Genomic DNA, 25,397 nt, shown 5'->3' on the forward strand with positions numbered 1-25,397 from the left:
TGTTGTTGTTGTGGAGAAAAGGTTACTCCCCGAAGACTTTGGGAAGTGTTTTCGATGTGATGGTCCTTTTCCGGATACAGATCCGGTACGCTCCCGTAACACAACACCATTAAGGTGCTGGCCCGACCATCTCGGGAAAGATTTATATGGCCACATTAAACCTTCAGGCCATTCCTCCCTCCCCACTATCAAGTTTCATGAGGAACTTGTGGTCGCCAGAGCCTCGTCTGTTAGTGAACCGGGATTCGCCGCTCGAAGGTGAGGTTGACAATTGGGTTGGAGATATTGCGCTACACAACCCCTTGAATCCCTTTTCGATGTCATAGTCATCGGTTTTAGCGTTCAATTTAAATTGGTGTAAAAAATAGTGAATCCTTACAAAAGTGAAAAGAAAATAGATTTTAAGCTTCACTGTTTACTTATGCACTTGTCGAGAAAGTTGGCACTTGCTTGCCTACACACTGAAAGAAACTGATTTGTTTGCCAAGAATAACTATTTATTGTGTTTGTGTTGCTATTCACTAACAATGAGCATACATTTATTATTTTATTGTTTTTATTTTTGGAATGGTTTTTAGTGGGGGTACTGGCACTTCGGGATGTACATGAGGGTGGGTCGATTTGTATGGACGAAAGTTAACCGATATCGGATTTGGGATCAGGAAAAAAAAGTTTCACTACGCATACCCAACAAAATAATTTTCGAGCCTGTTTTTTTTTCATGACCTACTAAAAACTTAGCGTACATCTAGAGATTAAAGGCTTGAGATACATTCCGTAGCCCGGTGGTAATGCAACATCATATAAAATTCTGCTAACGGCACATTAGTCGAGATGTTTGCAATATTCTTTCAGAACTAATGAATATAGAATAAATAAAATGAAAATAGAATATAGTTCAGTTCCTGATGACACTATGCGAAAAAAAATCTCGCTAGTTGGCGCATGGATCGAAAGTTTGATAAATTCGTTCCAAATCTATGTTATCGAGATTTAAGTAACAATACAGTATTCGAGGTCTGAGGATTATTTCGGTTCTATGTCAGGCTAATTTCAGGATTTTTTGACATGATGTCTAATTTTGGCTCATGTCATGTTTTTTTCGAGATCTTTTAAGAAAGATTTCCAGAAAATTTATTGGTTATTTCGGGACTGTTTCGATAGAGTTTCATTTGAGCAGTTTCGAGATAATTTTCGGCATTATTTAGAGACTAATTTGAGATTGCTTTTGGGGACAGTTTTGGAAATATTTTGGGGCTATTTTGGGTTGACTTGAAGATTGTGTTCAGAAATATTTTAGTATTGCTTTCTGATCGGGGTTGTCATTTTGGAACTATAACGGAACATTTTCGGGCTTTATCTGTGAAACGATTTCGATATTATTTTAAGAATTATGTGGGAACCGTTTTGTGCTAATTTTGGGATTCTTTTTTGAATAACTTCAGGACTAATTTAGGGATAATTTCAAGACGATCTCACGACCATTTCGGGACTGTTTTCGGGATTATTTTGGGGATATTTCATTTTCGAGTCATCTACGCATCAAGTACCTGTTGCGATCTCTTCTCTCTTTAAAAAGAAAAAAATTTAGGTAAGAGATCGTTGCAGGCTATCCTCTCTTTGCTTCCCCACCCAAAATTTGTTCAGCTCTTTAGGGGTGCTTGAGATGCAAAAGCAAACATCAAAATATTCAAACTTTCACGTCGATAACACTACTAAAATAAGATGGTTACGGTGTAAATAAAAATTGTTTTTTGAAATGTGGCATTTTCTGGAAAGTTACAGAAACATTTAGAAATTGTTTTTTTGATTCTAGTTTATGCTATAACTATTTATGGATCGCTTCGGGATTAATAGGGAATTGCTATCTGAAATATTTCGGAGTTGAGTTAGGAATAAAAAAGCTTTATTGGGTTAATTTTCGCCAAAAAACTTCTATTTTTTCTTGACCACATTTACATACATATGCAAATTTTTTTAATAAACGAATAATTTATCTAAGCACATTCAAGCTTAATTACTTGACTTTTGGTAGTAAAATTTATAAAATAAATTCTTCATAAGAAAAAATTTTAATTTATGCGCTCTTGATTTATAATCAAAATTTTTTATTATTTTTTTAAGTTAAATTTTGCATGAATTTTATAAATATTTAAAATGCAGCTGAGCAAATAGTTGAACGTTTAAGAAATAACTTAGCATTTGCATATATTCATTCATTCTTTTGTTTGTCTTATTTATGCTCTACTTTGTGGCTGCCGTTGGCGCGTGAGATATCTTGTAAACAATTGGGAATGTGACGCGCTGCAAGTAAAATCTGGTAGCGATTGATGTCCTTTACAGAAATCCGACACGCTTACTTATTTTCATAATTTTTGTTTTTACTTTCATTCCATTCCATTCATAAATAGTGCACAGATTTGATGTTTAGATTCATACAAAACAAAAAAGATGTTGTCCGCTATTTTATGCTTAAGACTTGCTCTACCAAATTTCTTTTCACATATTTTTTTCTCCGTTTTGCTTAAAATTTCTTTTGCCAAAGCTTTTACGCCTGAGAAATTTTGTGTATTTTTGCAAGCTCTTTAAATGTAAAATACGAAATTTATAAGGTTTTAAATTGGCAACGGGGATGTGTGGCTGTTGGTACGACTAAGCGTATGAGTAACTTTTAAATGATTGTTGTCAATGAAATTTTTAGCTATCGTTGTAGTAAAACAAAGAAATGTTAAATAGCGACTGATAAGTTAAGATTGTACAAGTAAGCCGAAAAAATACTTTGTTTAAGAAAAACAAAAAAAAAAAACACGGAATTTGTTAGCGAAGGTGTTATTATCGAAGCGATTTCCTTTTTATTTTATAGCGATCAGTCAGGTTCATTGCAAATAATACGCTTAATAGGAAAATGTGGCGATAGTTTGTCTGAACAGATTTGGATGATACTACGTCAGGAGAAATGGACTCGCTACATTGGCATATTATGTATTTTTAACACGCTTATATTAGCTTTACTTATATGTATGCTAGGCTAGGCACGCAAAGGAGAATTAAACCCATCTAGTGGCAATTATTGAAGTGGTTAAATAACTTGCTACAAAACGAGTTGTACTTAATAGCGGAGACGCGAACCTTCTGTACTACGGTGCTATCAACATAAAATATCTAGGGTTGTAGATACTGAAACGGTACCATATTTGCGTGTTTTTTTTTATTTTTTTAAACTATACTTATTAGGGCAGGTCGATTTAAAAATCGCTCATTGCTCTGTGAAAATCGTATTCTAGGGATCAAAATAAGAAACTTTGCCGAATGAACCATACCTCTAAAACGAATTCTGATGTCCCCCCTTTGGGTCGAACTTTTGGGTAGGGGCAATTTCAATTCTACCTGCTGTGTCTTGTGGTGGCTTAAAAAAAACAACACAAGCAATTTTACGATCTGCAATTGTGTCAGAGTGATACCTTCATTTTTTAAAACGGTTGAATAAAAAACCCACACAACTATGTTTACGACATGCAAATGCATCACAGTGATGCCTTGGTTTTAAAAGGGGGTTGTAAAAAGGCTAATTTGTAATAATTTTTTTTAAATTTCTTTTCTATTACTAAGTTAAATTCATTTTTTCATTTACATATGTTCTGACTAAATAAATTTCTAAAGAGAAAAATAAACTCCAAAAAGAAAAAACATAGGCATTCCAAAGTGGGATTTTTCAAAATTTACCCCTACGACCCAAAGGGGGGGACATCAGAATTCGTTAGAGGTATGGTTCCTTCGGCAAAGTTTGTTATTTTGATTCCTAGAATATGATTTTCACAGACCAATGGGCGATTTTTTTGCCTCCCCACAAATCGACCCGGCCTAATACTTATATTATTATCATATATAAATGGGTATAACTTTAAATCGGGTAGCTCGAGGTCTATATTGTCGAAGCAGTGACGTCAGCCTCATTATCCTCCCTCCGGAATCAAATAAGTTCAAGCCCATTTCCGCACTGTTTTGAGCTTATTTCAGAAATTTTTAAAGGAAACCTTTCGGTTTAGAGTCCAGAGCTTTATACCGCTTATTTCAAGCACATCAATGTCTCACTAACATTTTCGCACTATATCTCAATTATCCGGAATTGTTTTTATACTCAGCGTGATTTGCACACAGAGTATATTAATTTTGATTGGATAACGGTGGGCTGTACAGTTATAAAGGAATCGAGATAGATATAGACTTCCATATATCAAAATCATCAGTATCGAAAAAAAATTTGATTGAGCCATGTCCGACCGTTAGCACGATAACTTGAGTAACTATTGAGATATCTTCACCAAATTTGGTACACTAGCTTATCTGGACCCAGAATAGATTGGTGTTGAAAATGAGCGAAATCGGATGATAACCACGCCCACTTTTTATATATATAAAATTTTGGAAAACACAAAATCCTGATTATTTAGTAAATAATACACCTGGAATGTTGAAATTTGACATGTGGACTGATATTGAGACTCTTGATAAAAATCTGGAAACATTTTTTAAAATGGGCGTCCGCCCCTTGTGATAAAATCAATTTTATAAATATTATTAATCATAAACCAAAAATCGTTAAACCTATCGTAACAAAATTCGGCAGACCTTTTTTACTATAAGGAATGCTTTGAAGAAAAATTAACAAAGTCGGTTAAGGACCACGCCCACTTTTATAAAAAAGATTTTTAAAAGGGTCGTGGATGAATACGATAAGTTTATCTTTGCAAAAAAGAGCTTTATATCAATGACATTTCATTTCCCAAGTGGATTTATAACAATAAATAGAAAAATTTCATTAAAAAAAAAAAAATGGGCGTGACACCGCCCCTTTTATGACTAAGCAATTTTCTATATTTCGGGAGCCATAACTCGAAGAAAAATTAGCGGGTCGTAATAAAATTCGGTACACAAATTTTCCCTATAGCAGGAAATATTTCTAGGCAAAATGGACGAGATCAATTAAAGAGCACGCTCACTTTTATATAAAAGATTTTTAATAGGGTCGTAGATGAAAATAATAAGCTACATATTAGCGAAATAGAGCTTTGTGTCAATAGAATTTTACTTTCTAAGTTGAATTGGAAAACACTAAAATTTTTGAAAATGGGTGTGGCACCGCGCCTTTTAAGACTAAGCAATTTTCTATGTTGCGGGGGCCATAACTCGAAGAAAAATTAACATATCGTAATGAAATTGTTTACACATATTTTCCTTATAGCAGAAAATGTTCCAAATAAAAATGGACGGGATCGGCTAAAGACCATGGCAACTTAGATATAAAACCAATAATAAGCTTAAACTTAGCAAAAAATAGTTTGGAATCAATGATATTTCACTTGTCAAGTTTTATTGTAAGATGAAATGGGGAGACATTTATTTTTTTAACCGGGCGGTGCCACGTGTTATGTAGAAAATTAATTTATCTGAAATGAAATGTACAATTGAAGCTCACGCTGAGTATATAATATTCGGTTACACCGAACTTAGACACCTTTACTTGTTTTTTTTTTTAAGAAGGAATATCTGAACACTTTCGAGATAGTTTTAGATTTATTTTCGGAGTTATTTCGGAACTATTTGACAATTGCCTCTGGTATTTGTTTCCGAAATAATTTAGGACTTTCTTAAGGATCGAGAAAAATGTGAAACGCTTTACATATATATGTACATATATAATTCAAATTTTGAATAAATAAATATCATGTTTGAGTTTTTTGGTACTAACAGTGCTACAAGTATAGTCTAGAGCTGAAGTAAATCAAAAGGTAATGTTTAGGAGATTACGGTTAAAGTTAATAAGCGTGTGTCGATTTTATGCCTTAAAACTCGTAAAAACTTACTTGCGTGAAACGAATATATCCTACTACTATCCAGATTATTGGATGAAGCTCTTTTTTAGACAACCATTCCAGATCTCCAATTAGAAAGTCTCAGACGATGCAGGATATTCGCATAAACTATTTTATGTACTGCTAACTTAAGTATTGACTGTTAGTTGCAGATGCTTGGTACTAGGTGATAGGCTTAGTTCTTAGTAGTTTAGGCTTGGTAGTTCATAGCGGAGTGTCTTTTTCTTCCTCCGTATTATCCCTATTTAACTTCAGGCCATATCCCTGTGCTCTCCTGGTTTTTCGTGCATCATTCTATACATCATGCTATGCATCTTATAACGAAAAGGACCGAAAATCAGAATCACGTTACACCATCTGTGCTGAGTTTTGCTAGGATGTCAAACAATTTTCCAGAATATTCTAATCTAAAACTAATCTACAATTTCAAGCATCAGAAGGGATTGAGAGAACGTGAAACGAGAATTATACAGACGCTAGTAGAAGAAAACAATTGAGAAAACTCGAGCCTATTGGCAGGTTATGTGTGTGTTGTTTAGCCAACGCATGGTGCTTGAGTTGAAGTACGGTGAAAAACTCTAAAATGTGAATTTTTACTTCTATAGTTAATGGTGAATAAAGTAAACAATTTGTACACAATATAGTCTCAAAGGTATTCCTATTGTATAACATAATAGCAATAATACCGAGTTTACGAAAGAGCTGCAGATTGATTACAAAATAGGATTGCGATAATTTCGAAATGCAATAAAAGGAAAGAAGAGAACTGAACTTGTTTTAAAACCTGTCTACCTTCAATTTTGAATATTTTGAAAGTAGTTAAGAATGTTTTTACTCCATTTATATCGACAAAAGCAACGAAAACTATACCTAGAAAAAACCAAGAAATTGATACCGAAGTAATCCCTAAATGGTCACAAAATAACTATCAAATGGTGCCTCATATAAATCTTTTATAATCTTTAAAAATACTTGTTAAGCTTAAGAAAATATACACTGAAAGAAATCGTGCTAGTAAAATCAACAAATCGGTTCTGTTGTTCTTGACTTAACGGAGATTCGGTGAAATTGTGCGAATTATGGTTAATTCGACCGAGTTCTTTGTCAAGCGAACAAATTAGTTTAGTCATTCCAACAGAAAAAAAATTGTCGCTCTTAAGTTAACAAAATTTTGTAAAATTGACAGATTCCTAATCAATCTAACTGATTTTTCTGTTAACACAACTGATCTTGCAGGTCGTTTCAACGGCGATCAACTGCCAATACATGAGCAAATTTCAAAGAGAATTTTACGCTCACTGCGCTCTCTACTTTGTACTTATGACGATGTTACCACTTGTTAAAAAAAAACCAAAATAAGAAACACACAAAATAGGAAAACAACAAAAAACTATTTTTTCAGTTATCAATACAAAACGAAAAAACCCTTTTTTGAATTTGTAGTGCACAATATTATGAGATACCTATTTATCGCGTACAATGTTGCAACTTCTCGTCCAAGCGAAATGTAAAATTGCGCCCCCTTGTTGCAAAAGTTTTGGTTGAACGAACAGGATTTTTCCAAAATTAGTAACATTTTGTTCAGCTTTTTATGAATTTTCACTCACGCGAAGGAATCTGATAAGATAATAAAAAAACATCCTTTTTAATGTTGATGTGTCCAACAAAATAAAAGTTGGAGTTGTTTTGGAATCGTTTCAACTTAAAGTGTTACGAAAATTAAACTTGCCGAATTACATGTAAAGCTACTCCAGTGTTGAATTACCTTCCCGCGATTTGATTCTCTATTTTCTATAACTTACAAGTTCTCTTTTTAAAATATTACCTCAAACATTTATACAACAAGTTTTGTTCGAAACAATCAAGTTTGGCAACTACATGCGAGAGAAGGAATTGAGAACGAATGAGCTGAGCTGCAACTGAAAGAATTGAGAATCAGTTTTGTAACTACTATTTCCATTTCTATATTCATATGTATGTATATGTAGCAAGCATGCGTATTTATGTATTCACATATTTACGTATTTATATGGCGGCCGCCGTGGTGTGATGGTAGCGTTCTCCGCCTTCCACACCGAAGACCCTGGGTTGACACCCCGGGCGAAGCAACACCAAAATAGTAGAAACAAGCTTTTTCAATTAGAAGACAAATTTTCTAAGCGAGGTCGCCCCTTCGGCAGTGTTCGGCCAACACTTCGAGTGTATTTCTGCCGTGAAATGCTCTCAGTGAAGATTCATATGCCTTGCAGATGACGTTCGGTGTCGGCATAAAACAAGTAGGTCCCGCCCCGCTAATTTGTAAGAAAAATTAAAAAGGAGCACGACGCTAATTGGAAGAGAAGTTAGGCCTAAAATCTCTTCGGAGGTTATCGCGCCTTATAAAATAAAATAAATGTAAGGCGCGATAACCTCCGAAGAGATCTAAGGCCGAGCTTCTCTGCCAATTTGCGTCGTGCTCCTCTCGATTCTTCCCTACAAATTGGCCGGACGGGACCTACATGTTTTATGCCGACTCCGAACGGCATCTGCAAGGCAGATGAGTTTTCACTGAGAGCTTTTCATGGCAGAAATACAATCCGAGCGCTTGGCAGACACTGCCGAGGGGCGACCCCGCTTAGAAAAATTTTCTTCTAATTGAAAAATCTTATTTCTAAAATTTTGATGTTGCTTTGCCCGGGAGTTGAACCCAGGGCATACGGTGTGATAGGCGGAGCACGCTACCATCACACCACGGTCGCGCCTTACATTTATTTATATTGCAACATAGGTGCTTTCATACAAAGCTGCCGCAACAACTTTTTTTGTTCATTTGACTACTGAAACGGTCAATTACGAATCAACGATTTGGGCGCAGTTGATTTAACATCTTGTTGCGATGGATAAAAATTGAGAGTAATTTCGGTTGAATTGACCCGCATTTCGGTTGATTTTACCAGCCTTTTTCTTTCAGTGTAGGACCCGAACTCAGAACTAGTACATCTAGCGACGATTTCTTGCTTCATAACAATTCTGAGACTATCGAAAAAACGCTTAAGTGCATTAATAAGTAATCTTTTAACTGTTTAAACATAAGATGACCTCTTAACCCTATGATTTTTATAATTCTCTTCTTAATACCTAAACAGGTCTTTTGGGCTGTTCCTGACTTGACCTTTTATTGATTTCTTACATACTTAACAGTACTCTATCACGCGATTTTTGCAACCAGACGACAAAAGATTTTGGTTATTTATATTTTATGTAAAATCGATTTAAACTACACGCAATATTATTTGTTTATAAATAAGTACTATTGCAAGTCTACAACAGAGTAAATTTTTTATAACAATAAATTACGCACATCTTTACTTCCACCAGGCATGTTTTTTTATTATTTGTGAAAGTAGTGAAGTTATGATTATTTGTATATATGTATATTAAGGTGTGTTAATTTGTATGTGGCTATCTTTGGTGAGATTATTTTTAGCGGACTCTTATTCTACAATAAATATGAAGAATGAATGAGTTTAAAGCTGAAGTGCACAATGTAAGCTAAGCTTTGAATACAAACGGACATTTTTTTCTAGTGGTATATGTACACAAGGAGTAAGAGAGTAGGAGTAAAGGAAAAGCTAGAATAGAATGATTCACAACTTGCTCTGCTGTCCGTTGCTGTGCTCACACCTCATGTAAATAAAAGTTACGTTCCATTGAGACTTGAGCCGAGATACGGATAGACATTTAACATGCAAATGCAACAACAACGTTGTGATCCTGATATTCATCTGGTTCAATTTCTGATCCGTATATCAGTTCTGTTCGTTTCGTTTTCTGTAGTAGATTTTTTGACATCTAACCACTTTTGAGTTGGTAGCACTCATGGCTCAACTATATGGTTGGTTCATCTCTACAGCAACAACATACATTTGTTCACATTGCCAAAATCAGAGTGTTGCTATTAGACGAATGGAATGGAATGAAAACATAAAACTTAGCAGCATTTGTATGTAGTAAGAAAATGTTGTAAATTCGTTGGTTTCATTTTAAGTTTGCCATCTCCTTCTGACAATCCCTACTGCAGTGAAATGAAAAAAATAAAATCAGCTGGTGAGATGAGCCAACCATATAGTTGAGCCATTGTAGCACTGAACTAAATATGTGTACATTTGTGTATACATAAAAGAATTCGCCATATTTAAAAGCAAAAACACTGAAAGAGTAAACAGCTTGAAGATGATGTAAGAAAAATAAATAGTTTGCTTACGTGCGAAACTATTTAAATGTTAATAATTCTATCAGTATCTTAAAATTTTGTGTACGTTTCTTCTTATTTTCAACAAAACAGATGTTTTATATTAGTGCTGCCAGTTCTCATAAAGTTGATCCAGATCGTTCCAATGAGATTTGAGCCAGAGCCAGAGCTCGATAAACCAATGGAACGGCCCTAGAGGCTGAATTGATTTTTAATGCAGTGACGCCAGATTATGAGAAATTTCCATTTTTGGGGGATATTTCACTGTAAAATTTAGAAAAGGGAAGGTTTGTGCCCTACATATAAAAAAAGGGAATTCCTGTATATGAAAAGCTGATCATAATATAACTAAACAAATTCAGCGCTTTTATTAAACAATACTGTAAAATAATTCCTTGATTTTCATTGACACTGTACCCTGACACAATTTCACTAGATATTGCACTTGTATTTCTGACAACTCAAGAAACAATTTTCATAATCTGTTTGGCATGGCCTGACATTCGTATTTTGCACAATTCACAACAGCACATTGAAACGCTTTTTATTTAGTAAAAAATAAGAATTTATTCAGAAGACATAATTGGCAATATTTCTATTTTACTAATTCAAGTATTGCGCTCAGCTGATGATATCGCTTTTGTAGCTGCGCAGTTTAAGATCTTGACGCCTGACAAACAACTGCCCATCAAAGACTCGGAAAAAATTTTTAGGTTTCATTGGGCACCTTGCCACAACGTTCGGGAAAAGAAATGAATACTCTAAACGCTGTGGAAATTTCATGCGATTTTTGTATTTATTTTACGAACTGCTTTAAAGCAGTGAAAGCCAAACTAACAAAAAAATTTCGTAGTAGTTTTCTGAGTCTCTCTCTCTCTCGCGTCGCCTGTTTACATCTTAACTTGGAAGACAACATGAACGAACACTATTTTAAAGTAAATCCAAGTATTCTGAAAGTGAGGTCACAAAGCTTGTCCACCCTAACATATGTATGCATGCGCATGCACATCTGTCACTAATTAGTACACTTAATTTAATTAAATAAATTGTGTAGTTTTATGTTTGGGTTTTTCCAATTAAAATTTTTAACAAAAAATGAGTTTACCAAGCCAAAGAAAAAAATGTGAGTAGATTAGTGACGCATGTTGATAAAGTAATTTGATAATTGTTTCCCCAAAGTGCATTGTTATTTTTTATAATCCAACAATAAAGATTATATGATTTTAAATTGTGTTATTTTAATTTGATATAATAATTTGAAAATTATGAAATAGTTGAAGCTATTCCAGGAAAAAATTTTAACCAGACTATGATTTTTTAGTAAGTAATAGAATAAAAAAGTATACGAATTGATAAAATTTGGAAAAAAAATAAATACGTTTTTGATGGGTTTCGCAGCATCATTAAAAATATAATTTGTATGCGTGTGCAAGGTGTTCAAGTTTAAAGTTGCATCAGTTTTATTTGCTTGAATATAAGCGCGTTGTTTTATTAAAAAAACCAACCAATTACACGCAAACATAACCGTACCACCTGAAAAGATGGGTACCGTTGCGTACGTGTAAGTTATGATTCTATAAATGTGTTAATGTGTGTGTTATACTAAGCGGGATATAATAACTTGAATCGCTTATCGTTGCGTTGTCATGTCCATGAACCATAATGAACGATGCCCGCTTGTCCCTTTATTGTCGCGATGAGTTGAGCCAGAACTGAGGCATTTCCAACAAATCTGAACACACCTAGTTTTTCGATATAGAAATGTTCGAAAGATGGAAATATGGCATACCAGCAGACCCCAACAAACGTTGTTCTGCCCTAACTTTGGTCTGTTTGTAATTATTTTTGCGCGCTGTTTCACAGGAAAATAAAAACAGGAAATTTTTTCTTAAAAAAAAAAAATAAGGGCTGGTCCACCCATCTATCCCTATCTCTCAATATTCGTCTAACTCTAACTCCATCTCTATCTCTTTCTCCTTCCCTCTAGTTTTTTTTTCTTCTCCATTCCTTATTTCCAGTCCCAGTAGCAGCCCCAGTACCAGTCCGAAGGGGTTGTAAGTATTTTTGATGATTTTTCATAAAAAAATTAAAACAAACCATTTTTTCTAAAAAACCAAAAAAAAAAAAAAAAACAAATTAAGCGTCGGATCACATTTACCTTATCTGATTGTCAAACATACTCAATATATTCACAAAATTGCATGAGAATCGGTCGAGCCGTTTCGAAGGAGTTCAACCTTAAATACTAAGGCACGAAAATTTTATATATAAGGTAGATAATACCCTTGAACCACATTTTGGCATTTATCTCATAAGTGGGTTGCGATATCACAAAAAGTTTACCTTTTTATTAAAGCTAGCATTAACAGCTTTCATTTGATATCTATTTTGTGCATCCATATTAAAAAAAATACCCGGGTCCACGCTTTGGGTTTTAAGAGCTTAGTGTGTTTGATTTTAAAATATACAGAACAGAACAATAAAGTAAAATTTTCAAAAATTAGCTTAGCACCGCCTACAGGGGGGAGCGGGAGGGGGGGGCAGGTATCGTTACCATAGTAACTCCTTCTGGTGGGGAAGGGAGCGTTGATCTTTAGAAATTAAACAGAAGCGGGGATAGGTCAGCACCCTCTGGTACTGTGTGTTTAATTCTCCTGGGTTTTGATGTTTCGTTCCTAAATTGAGCCGACGCTTGCCGACCATTCAGATAATTTACGGTCCATCTATTTAGACAAGCTTTCCGCAGGTCGAGTGCCACGAGCACCGTCCTAAGATGGGGTTTTTTCTGATTAAGTCCGTAATTTATCCAAAATAAAATGGCCTGACTGTACCACTCGCAACTAGTTTAAGTAAGGTACATACATAACGCATTCTTTCTTAAACCTTTTTTCAAACATACATACTTGAATGTACCGTTAAAAGACACAAAATATGCGCATTAATGCAGATAAAGTAAGTAATCAAAATTGGATATCGAATGTCAAAGGATATTTGCAAGAAAGAAGAAAATTACAAAAAACAAGGGTATAAAGTAAATTACTAAGAAGCTTTCACAATAAAATGCGGGTGGCCATCTACCTACTTGGGAAACAAAATATTATAAAAACAACAAACAAAACAAAATATAAGATAATAAAAAGTAAAATGTATTGAACAGTCACAGGAAGCCCCATAAAAAGTTATTATTTTACCACTCGATTATCCAAAAAGAGAACAATGTTGTTGCGGACCTCACATTTGTGCCTAGAGATGTGCAATGCTGCCAGCTTATACTTAAGCAATGAAAGAAAACAAGAAGATGGAGTAGAGACGCTTACGATTATATCGACTTACTGTGTCACCAAGTAAAAGGTAAAGAAGAGAGTAAAAAAACAACCCTTCAGTTCGATAAACAACAACAGTGCGGCACAGAGATTATGGGTTGGTTTGTGCAACGAGCGTGGATGGCGCTTACCAGTTGTTGGCCAGTAAACGACGACTTTGTACTTAAGTATTCAATCGAGTCGATATTTGGTCAGCTAAATGGCTGGCAGCATTCTTGTTCAATGGACGCGCATGTTGTAAAGGGTTTACAACAAAAAATATCAGGCTTAAACAGAACAAACGCACGAACATACTTATACTTATATTTACTTGCAAACGGGAAAATTTTGAGAATTTGAAAATTTTTTTAAAAGTAAGACGGAAGTAGTCGTAAGTAAGAAATATTCAAGAAATGCATACTTCGAAAGTTATTTGAAGGGATTTTAGTTATGGTGCATTGTATGGATGGCATTGGATTATCTACTTACGATATTAAATTTGTTACACGCACACATAGCAACGTATGTATGTATGTAGTTATGTAGTTTTAAGGGTAAAGTGGATAGTACTTACCCAAGGCATGACACTGCAAGATTTTCGTACGTCCTTCACTCACTATCGAACCAGATGATGAGGGTTGTGTAGTGAAACGCGGCGCCTGTAATTGTGGGCCATCTGAAATAAATAGAATGAAAGTAAATCAAAATTTGGAAAAATATTTTCTTGGTAACAAATAGTATAAGTATGATTAGAGAAAACGGGCACAACTAAGGAAGCCTAAGTTCGCGTAAAACTGGAAGGAGCTAGGTAACTAAAATGTAAAGATTAATGATTCTGTAGCAGTGCCTCAAAAATGGACGGAACTTTATTCAGTGTTTTAGAAGTGCGCACGACTCGGGGTCACAATATCTACTCGGACTTGGATGCGTTATAGCTAAAATCCGCTCCCACTAAAAGGCTGCAACAAAAACGCAAGGAAGAATGTGAGAAGAGTATGCGAACGCTAGCCCAAATAGAAGAATGTAGCGAGAGCTTCTTCAGTGAAAAATGTAGGGAACACTTGTTAAGTGGAGGCAGTGAGAGAAAAATTTGAACTCGAGTTCAGAATCGAAGATGATGGAACTAATGTACCCCATTTAACTGTGACGAGGATTGAATAGCAATATCCAATATTGATGTTAGAGTTGTTGATTCCATAGTAAAGTTGAATAGATGGCTGTGTCAAATGGAGATACACCGCATGCTGGTCATACACACATCACACATGAACAATCAAGCCTTTAGCCTATTACAAAGTACAGATCAAAGTTGAGTCGAGGTGGCGTGTCATTCCCTAGTGCACTTCCTTTTTCTACGATGGTTGGAAATGTTGTTGTAATAACGGCGTTCATCGGAATTGACTCTTAAGTGCAATATTGTTTGTATATATACGGCTGTGTGGGTCTATATTTTCCCTCGAATCAAAAATTTGAGTTATGTATAGTCGGATTGTAATGCTCACAATATAAATACTGTTTGGACAACATAAGGAGGCATCTCGCGGCAGAGTTTCGGCACAGCTGCCTATTTTATCAGAGGAGGTTTTGTAAGACGGGAGTCCATACTGGCGATGCCGTAAGACTATGTTGACTGGCTGATCTGCTTCCTATGTCATACGCAGAGACTTTGTTTTTCTTCAAGTGATACCAGCAAGCAACTTGATAATTTTGGTGCTACTTTGTACTTTGAAGGCAATCACTGATGCATCTGCAGTAGAGCTTATGACCGAACGTCGTACGCAAGAGGTTTTGGTGTTCGACAGTTGGAAACGTTATATCAGCACCATCAGATAAATAATAGTTCTTGAGATGTTTCTATCATTTGGTTCATATTCCTTTGGTCTACAAGTTTTTTGATATCCGAATTTAGCTTTGCAAGAATAAAGCCGGGACTTCGATATCGTTTATTCTTGTCGGACGTCAGTAACAATCCGAAGAGCAGCGAAGGAGCCTTCCATATATTCTTTGAAGTGGTCCCATTCAGCCCATTTAAAGTTGGAGGCACTATCATATCAAAATATTTTTTTATTTTAAACTTACTGAATTTCCATCACGTTCGGCAATGTACCCAACAATTATGATTTTTTCTGAAAAGATCCTATACAACAGATTATTGAGATAGGAGGCTTCCTATCATTAAACTGGGTCGATTTATTAACCGATATCGCGCGATCGATTTTTCGATAGGATTTGGGCTCAGAAAAAAATTTCCACTACGCATACCCGAAAAAATAATTTTCGAGCCTGCGAAATTTAATTTTTTTTTTACTTTTTTTCGACTTTGATTTTTAATGTTTCTTTCATGACCTACTAAAAAAAATTTCATTTGATTGTAAAATTTTCATGTATACCTTGTCCGACCCAAAAATGTCCGCTAAAAACGTTTTTTTTTTTCAAAAACTGTTATCGACAATGTTTTTAGTGGACATTTTTGGGTCGGACAGGATATACATATAAAAAAATCCTAAAAATCAAAGTCGAAAAAAAGTAAAAAAAAAAATGAAATTTTGCAGGCTCGAAAATTATTTTTTTGGGTATACGTAGTGGAAATTTTTTTCCTAAGCCCAAATCCTATCAAAAAATCGATGGTGCGATATCGGTTAACTTTCTTGCATACAAATCGAACCACCCTAATATACATACTTTTAATTTTAATAGGGAAAACCTAAAATTTTGCAGACAAGATTTTTAAATAGTCGAAAAAATCTGCTAGATAGGGCAATTGAAGTTCTGTTCAGTGATTTAATGAAAAACAAAAATCAAAGAATCGTACAAATTTTTTTTTTAAGTAAGTATAACAATTCCTTTTCATTTTATAACTTCACAGGACATAAACACAACATATATTTATTTTGTAGTTTGTCCAGCCTTTGTTAAGGGTTTTGGGAAGTTCTTGACTATTCTGCGCCTTCTGTTATAGTTCGTATCGCTGAACATCGAATAAATACCTGTTAAAATAAATATTCAAAGAAGCAAAATGTTCTTCAGTTGCAACACTACTATCATAGTAGTACTTCTCTTACAATGTTTTAAAATAAGCTGACTACTACTCAGCTTGCGCTGTTTTATATTATTTTTGCCTTGTTCGCCTGTTTCCGCTAGGGTCTAGAATTTTCACAGCCTTATCGAATTGTTTATTCATTTCACATTTCTGTATCTCATGTCCCCGTCTGACTTCTAGTTACACGCGTGTACATATCTATATATGTGTAAAAACGACTGAGTTCTTAAGCGCTCTCGCTGTTGCCCTATATGCATATGTGTGTATATGGAAGAGTAATACGCGCTGTTTATTACTGTGTACATGTATGTGTGGCTGTTTTCTCTTTCTCTACGCTCTTAGCGTCTTTTATTGTGCAGAATTTAGTTACTAGCAGCATAGTGATGTATTGAAATTGCTAATATTCGCCACAGTATTACAAATGACCATGCTCCTAAAAGACCTAACGCCGCTAGATCTACCAAAGAAATTCCGATCCGTGCTTATAAGAATATGTAAGTCCCTAATTATTCGACTAATTCAAAAAGTTATAGCTCACTGTCAGAAATTCGTGATAAGTAACACAACTGGGTATAGTTTGTCAAATAATAGGTATAGGAAAACAATCCCAAAAAATAAGTTATTTGGGCTACGAGTAAACTAACTTTCTTTTGCAACAAAACAAAAAAAGTCCAACTAAGTTAAACGCAGGTGCCAATGCTGCATTTTATCGTTAAATTGAGGTGGCGAGTGAATGCATGCCATGTCCTTTCGGCTTCAATGAATTTCCACAAATCAATTCAACAATTTTCATTTTATCCTTTTTCACCTTGCCAATAAGGCTCAAAGGCTAGTAAAAACAAACCGAGCAAAAAAAAGCAATTTTGTAAATGTTTTATAAGCTAACAAATCGTTTTGTGGTCAACAATTTGCCGACTTTTTTTCTTGTGAATTATTTGTTAGCACTGTTTCCTTTTTATACTCAGTTGAGCAGAGCTCACAGAGTATATTAACTTTGATTGGATAACGGTTGGTTGTACAGGTATAAAAGAATCGAGATAGATATAGACTTCCATATATCAAAATAATCAGGACCGATGATTGGTATATAGGTTCCTGAGCACTCATCTCATATCGCTATTTAAAATGAACAATATCGGACTATAACCACGCCCACTTTTTCGATATCGAAAATTTCGAAAAACCGAAAAAGTGCGATAATTCATTACCAAAGACGGATGAAGCGATGAAACTCGGTAGGTGAGTTGAACTTATGACGCAGAATCGAAAATTTGTAAAATTTTGGACAACGGGCGTGGCACCGCCCACTTTTAAAAGAATTTAATTTAAAATTTTGCCAGCTGTAATTTGGCAGTCGTTGAAGATATCATGACGAAATTTGGCAGGAACGTTACTCCTATTACTATATGTATGCTTAATAAAAATTAGCAAAATCGGAGAACGACCACGCCCACTTAAAAAAAAAAACTTTTTTTAAAGTCAAATTTTAACAAAAAATTTAATATCTTTACAGTATAGAAGTAAATTATATCAACATTGAACCCCAGTAATGATATGGTGCAACAAATTGCAAAAATAAAAGAAAATTTCAAAATGGGCGTGGCTCCGCCCTTTTTCATTTAATTTATCTAGGATACTTTTAATGCCATAAGTCGAACAAAAATTTACCAATCCTTGTGAAATTTGGTAGGAGCTTAGATTCTGGGACGATAACTTATCTCTGTGAAAAAGGGCGAAATCGGTTAAAGCCACGCCCAGTTTTTATACACAGTCGACCGTCTGTCCTTCCGCTCGGCCGTTAAGACGATAACTTGAGCGAAAATCGATATATCTTTACTAAACTTAGTTCACGTACTTACCTGAACTCACTTTATCTTGGTATAAAAAATGACCGAAATCCGACTATGGCCACGCCCACTTTTGCGATATCGAAAATTACGAAAAATGAAAAAACTGCCATAACTCTATACCAAATACGAATAAAGGGATGAAACATGGTAATTGGATTGGTTTATTGACGCAAAATATAACTTTAGAAAAAACTTTGTAAAATTGGTGTGACATCTACCATATTAAGTAGAATAAAATGAAAAAGTTCTGCAGGGCGAAAAAAAAACCTTTGAAATCTTGGCAGGAATACTGTTCGTGGTATTATATATATAAATAAATCAGCGGTATCCAACAGATGATGTTCTGGGTCACCCTGGTCCACATTTTGGTCGATATCTGTAAAACGCCTTCACATATACAACTACCACCACTCCCTTTTAAACGCCTTATTAACACCTTTCGTTTGATACCCGTATCGTACAAACACATTCTAGAGTCACCCCTGGTCCACCTTTATGGCGATATCTCTAAAAGGCGTCCACCTATAGAACTAAGCCCCAAGCCCTTTTAAAATACTCATTAGCACCTTTCATTTCATTTTCATATCGTACAAACATATTAGAGAGTCACCCCTGGTCCACCTTGATGGCGGTATCTCGAAAAGGCGACCACCTATTGAACTAAGGCCCACTCCCTTTTAAAAAGACTCATTAAAATCTTTCATTTGATGCCCATATCGTACAAAGTCTAGAGTAATCCCTGGTCCACCTTTATGGCAATATCTCGAAAAGGCGTCCACCTATAGGACTAAGCCCCACGCCCTTTTGAAATACTCATTAACACCTTTCGTTTGATACCCATATCGTACAAACACATTCTAGAGTCACCCCTGGTTCACCTTTATGGTGATATCTGGAAAAGGTGTCCACCTATAGAACTAAGCCCCAAGCCCTTTTAAAATACTCATTAACACCTTTCATTTGATACCCATATCGTAAAAACACATTCTAGAGTCACCCCTGGTTCACCTTTATGCCGATATCTCGAAAAGGCGGCCACCTATATAGCTACCACCACTCCCTTTTAAAACCCTCATTAATACCTTTAGTTTGATACCCATATCGTACAAACACATTCTAGAGTCACCCCTGGACCACCTTTATGGCGATATATCGAAAAGGCGTCCACCTATAGAACTGAGCCTCACGCCCTTTTAAAATACTCATTAACACCTTTCATTTGATACCCATATCGTACAAACACATTCTAGAGTCACCCCTGGTTCACCTTTTTGCCGATATCTCGAAAAGGCTGCCACCTATATAGCTACCACCACTCCCTTTTAAAACCCTCATTAATACCTTTCGTTTGATACCCATATTGTACAAACAAATTCTAGGGTCACCCCTGGTCCACCTTTATGGCGATATCTCGAATCGGCGTCCACCTATGGAACTAAGGATCACTCCCTTTTAAAATACTCATTAATACCTTTCATTTGATACACATGTCATACAAATACATTCCAGGATTACCCTAGGTTCGTTTTCCTACATGGTGGTTTTCCCTTATTTTGTCTCCATATCTCTCAACTGAGTATGTAATGTTTGGTTACACCCGAACTTAACCTTCCTTACTTGTTTTAATTGTTTTGGGTTTTTCTTATTTGTTTTGGTATTTGTTTGTAAGCCAAACAAAAGGACTAATAAAAATATTTTTATTGAATGCTTGTGTTGCAGTATTTTAACGGTTCAAAATTGTTGGCGTGTAATAAATTTATTTGATGAAAAAAAGTACTACAAAAAATTAAAAAAATCGATTGGCAACGCGTTAAGGTGACACCGTTGAATTCATTACTCACTGACCACAAATTCACAAGTGAATTAAAATTTCAGCGAAAAAAAGAAGAGTACAAAAAATTTTAAATAAATAAGTATGAAGAACAAATATTAATTTTAGCAATTAATGCGTAACAAAGCTTCACTCGTCATGTACGTTTATTGATGAAAGCTACCACACAAGTGAATGATAGATACATATACATTAGGGCGGGTCGATTTAAAATCGCTCATTGCTCTGTGAAAATCGTATTCTAGGGATCAAAATAAGAAACTTTGCCGAAGGAACCATACCTCTAAAACGAATTCTGATGTCCCCCCTTTGGGTCGAACTTTTGGGTAGGGGCAATTTCAATTCTACCTGCTGTGTCTTGTGGTGGCTTGAAAAAAACAACACAAGCAATTTTACGATCTGCAATTGTGTCACAGTGATACCTTCATTTTTTAAAACGGTTGAATAAAAAACCCACACAACTATGTTTACGACATGCAAATGCATCACAGTGATGCCTCGGTTTTAAAAGGGGGTTGTAAAAACGATAATTTCTAATAATTTTTTTAAATTTCTTTTCTATTACTAAGTTAAATTCATTTTTTCATTTACATATGTTCTGACTAAATAAAGAGAAAAATAAACTCCAAAAAGAAAAAATATAGGCATTTCAAAGTGGGATTTTTCAAAATTTGCCCCTACAACCCAAAGGGGGGGACACCAGAATTCGTTTTAGAGGTATGGTTCCTTCGGAAAAGTTTCTTATTTTGATCCCTAGAATATGATTTTCACAGAGCAATGGGGATTTTTTTGCCTCCCCACAAATCGACCCGGCCTAATATACATGTATTTATTTAGGCGTGAACAATTTTTTGTAGAATATATCAAAAAAAATGTGCATAAACTTACACAGAATTTGTGTAGCAAAAACTTGCTTATGGGCATTCACGAACATATTTGTCAAAACTTATTTTTGTTTTAATTTTTGGAGTAAATACTTCTAATCTCTTATTGGGTATAAACCCGAATAACTGAAATGAAATTGTCTCACACTGAAAGTTTATATCAACGAATAGGCACGAATTTTTGGAAAATTGGATAATACTACTCATGACGTTATAAACCAGACAGGAGAAGTCAATATTACAAAATGGAGTTCCATTTGACAATACTTGCCCTCATATTTGATTTTTTCAGTATCATTTAAAAAGTACTGCATTTATGACCATCTGCAATATGAAGTAACGTGGAGGGATTTATATTCGTTTCCTGATAGGAAATGGAAAATTTTAGTCAACGGTACTGAATAACTCTAACTTTTTGCCCTAATACTCCCCTCTACATTTTTTAGTTTATCTTTAGGTTAGATTGAACTGGCCGCTTCGTGAGGACCCCACTTTTCCTTAGTCGGTTCATTCATCTTCCCTATCCCTTTCAATATTCCGTATATCTTCCCGCTGAGCCTCTTACGCCTGTCGCGCTTGCTCTTATCCAAGACTAACTCATACTATTACTCTCAATCTTCTACTTATGTATTCTTATTCATCTGTTGACTTCTTTTGCCTCAAACCATTAAAAAAAAAAAAATAAATGTAAGGCGCGATAACCTCCGAAGAGATCTAAGGCCGAGCTTCTCTTCCAATTTGCGTCGTGCTCCTCTTGATTTTTCCCTACAAATTGGCCGGACGGGACCTACATGTTTTATGCCGACTCCGAACGGCATCTGCAAGGCAGATGAGTTTTCACTGAGAGCTTTTCATGGCAGAAATACAATCGGAGCGCTTGCCAAACACTGCCGAGGGGCGACCCCGCTTAGAAAAATTTTCTTCTAATTGAAAAATCTTATTTCTAAAATTTTGATGTTGCTTTGCCCGGGAGTTGAACCCAGGGCATACGGTGTGATAGGCGGAGCACGCTACCATCACACCACGGTGGCCGCCAAACCATTAATCTTACTTTTACTCTCGCTCTCCTTTTTCCTTTTGTTCTCTTTACTTTTCTGATTTCTTCCAACTTCCTTTACTCTTTTTTCTCCTTTCCACTGTTTTCTCTTTTCTTTTATGTCCTCATTTCCAATGTCCAGATATATCGAGTTTGGCTTTTTTTCGCACATTACTAAAGTAGTGAAAAAGTAGCAAAATAGTACTAACAATTTACCCTCCCTACTACTTTAGAATTTAGCTCGTTGAGACTTTAATTAAATATAATTGAAAGGATTTCGCAATTCGGTATGACTTGTTTCAATATCGCGTTGGCGTTGTAACTGACAGATTTCTTCCGATTTATACTGCGCTGTAGTTGACTTCCGAGCGGTGGAATAAAAAAAAAACGATGTTGCCACATTTTTTAAATTAAATGCAATGGCTTGCTCGTTCAGTCAAGTTTGTCTACACTTATGTAAGTGAAGAAAAGTGCCGAAGTCTTCCCCCTTTAATTCCATGACGGGGAGAACACTTTTTGTGATTTTTATGAATTTTATTGGACAGCTTTGCGAAATCTAATGGTGGCCAATCGAGCTCAATTTAAAGGCTGGTGGATAGATGCTGTTAAACTTTTTTTCTATATTGCGAAAATTGCTTAGATTGAAGTTTGTAAAGGCAATCTGTATTGCTTTTTTATTATTTCTTGTTTTTTTCTTTGTGGAAATAGCCTGAGAGATACTTAACCCTTGCCTTCCATCACGTGACAACTCGAATCAGCCGAAAAAGATGTTTCACTTCTGTTGTGTTTTGGAGTTTATGCAACATTTTCTGTTTAACATTTATATGAAAGTTATGAAAAGATTTTATTGAATTGCAACGAACTAAGCTGCAAAAAAATTTGATAGAAATATGTGAAATGAACATTAAATTATTTTCACATAAAATATCAAATTTTTTCACTAAACATATTATAAATAGTGTACATTGCTAAAAGTGTTATTCAAACATAACTGATAGATTTCTTTCAATTATTGTAAGTTATTGAAAAAATACACATTCAACGAGTTTTGCAAATTAATATCAATGCGACATGAATAAATATTGAGTGTTCTGGGAATTTTTTTTTGCTTCTAGAATTCATCATATTTTTGCTCAACTTGTGTTTTAATTAACAGCTGGCTACACAATTTTAAGGTCACATCAGGGGTTAACGAATTTTATGTGAAGCCATCAATAATGGAACCAAAAAATGTGGCAAATAAAAACTTTGGCTTTTGTTTAAAGTGTAGACAATGCAACAGCAATCTATGCAAATACCGATAATTCTACAAATAAACTAATTTTTTTAGGCACTTTCCATTCACGGAAACTCCCAATACCAATTTTAATTGCCGGCGGATGCCATGATGTGGTGGTAGCCTGCTCTGTCTACCAAATCAAAGGGTTCAAGTCCCGGACAAAGCAACATCAAAAATTAATAAAAAAAGTGTTTCAATTACGAACAAGTATTTATAAGCGGAAGTGATTTCTGTCCTTAAAACTCCACAGTGAGATCTAATCTGCCTTGCAGATGCCGTTCGGAGTTTGCGAAAACCTTTAAGCCATTTTGTAGGGACAAATTAAAAAAAAAAAGAACATGACGCCAACTGGAAGATAATCTCGGCTTAAAATCTCTTCGTACCGATATCGACAATGATTTGTTTTTTATCGCCTTTTTCTCGATAACCAATTTTCATTGCCGAGGTATAGATTTTCTATCGGTTTGTTATAGCCGCGTCACCCGATTTTTATGAACTTTTTACCATCTTGTTATCGACGGTTTACAGATGTGTCATTAAATTAAATCGACTTTTTATGGGTATCTGTTTCTTAACAAACCAAGGAGTCGTCGGTGACAAATCGATAACAGGATGATAACAAATTGAAAACACTCCGTAAATAAATCGATAACATTTTTATAACAAATCCATAACACGCGTAAGCAAAATTATCTCATTCCGATAACGATTTGATCACTTTTCGATTTCATGCCGATAACTTTTCGATAAATAATCTATAGCTTTTCGATTGTAAATAGATATATGTAAGATAAAAATTTGTTAGTTGCTTTAGAACCACTCGATAAATTTTCGAGTACAAAAAATAAATTTTTTATACCAAATCGATAACAAAGAAATAACCTTTTGATATAAAACACTGCGAGCATTTTTCTGCCTCTTACCTCCTCGGTAGTAAATCGCGCCAAGTATTTCTTTTTAACATTTAAATAACAACTCTTCGACAGCAAATCGATAATATTTTGATAATATAACGATAGTTTTTCGACAAATAATCGGTAACTTTTGGATGGTAAATTGATAACTATTCGATAACAAACCGGTGAAGAATCGGTCACTCATGTTGTTGTTAAAAAACATTCCTCGAAGCGTTAAGGGAGTGCTATCGATGATGATGATCCTTTGCCGGATATAGATCCGGTACTTTCTGATAACAAGGACCATTAAGTTACAAGCTCGACGATAACGAGGAAGATTTGATATGACCACATTAAATAATCTGGGCCATCCCGACCCACACCTTCTACTTCCATGACGAAGTTGGGGTTACCAGGGCCTCGGCTGCTAAATAAATATAATTCGCCACGGGTAAGTTAAGTTAACAATTGGGTTGGATAAGCTATAAAATTCGCTGACTATCCCCTGAAAGGGTTGCGCTAAACAACCACTTGAATCATCTGGGTACTTTAGTTGGCTCTTACAACAGACGTACCTGCCGCGGGTAAATTCTAAGCCCCCTAATCCGATAACCTTTGTTAGAAATAGCTTCACATCGTATATAAGTTTCTATTAACCATTCAAATTCAAACGAGACTGGAAGCAAGGCCGCTTATTTTCCGTTGCTGATCTAGATAAAGAAAAAAAAAAAAAATGGGTCTGGCATTTGAGAAGACAAAGACAATGTACCTACTGTGATCACGGAGAGAATCAGCGCATAAATGCCTTGGAAGCCACTTCACTTAAAATATTAATTCGAACTTTTATCAAGTGCTACGTTGGACTGAGAGGTTTAATTTCCTGCCGTAAAAAGATTACGCTATATAAGTGTTCATCAAATACGGTAGACGTAATTTTCATTAGCCATCCTTCTCTGTACCCACTTCCCCTCACTATATCCTTGAACCCTCTCTTTTTTAGCTCTTGCCTGTCCTTCTTCGCCTCTAACTCTCTTACTGAAAATTCCTGGCTGGAGTGGGTTGGGATTCATCAGTCGTTTCTTTGAAATTTACCACGGGGTTTGTAACAATTCCCTTCATGTGAATGTAAATGTGAGTGTGTGGGACGCAGTGTTAGCGCGTCATACAAAGTCTGG

At 35.2% G+C, this 25,397-nt stretch overlaps 1 protein-coding gene across 1 annotated transcript in view; it reads right to left on the reverse strand.

Annotated features, from left to right (window-relative positions):
* Positions 1-25,397, reverse strand: part of LOC137248829 (protein sidekick-like) — a 90,892-nt gene that overhangs the window by 59,577 nt on the left and 5,918 nt on the right. Inside the window, exon 2 of the mRNA XM_067779725.1 lies at positions 13,981-14,082. Within this exon, the coding sequence (XP_067635826.1) occupies positions 13,981-14,082 (102 nt within the window). The remainder of the gene's footprint in view (positions 1-13,980; positions 14,083-25,397) is intronic.

This window comes from Eurosta solidaginis, chromosome 4 (genome assembly GCF_040869045.1).
Source record: "Eurosta solidaginis isolate ZX-2024a chromosome 4, ASM4086904v1, whole genome shotgun sequence".
Taxonomy (NCBI): Eukaryota; Metazoa; Arthropoda; class Insecta; order Diptera; family Tephritidae; genus Eurosta; species Eurosta solidaginis.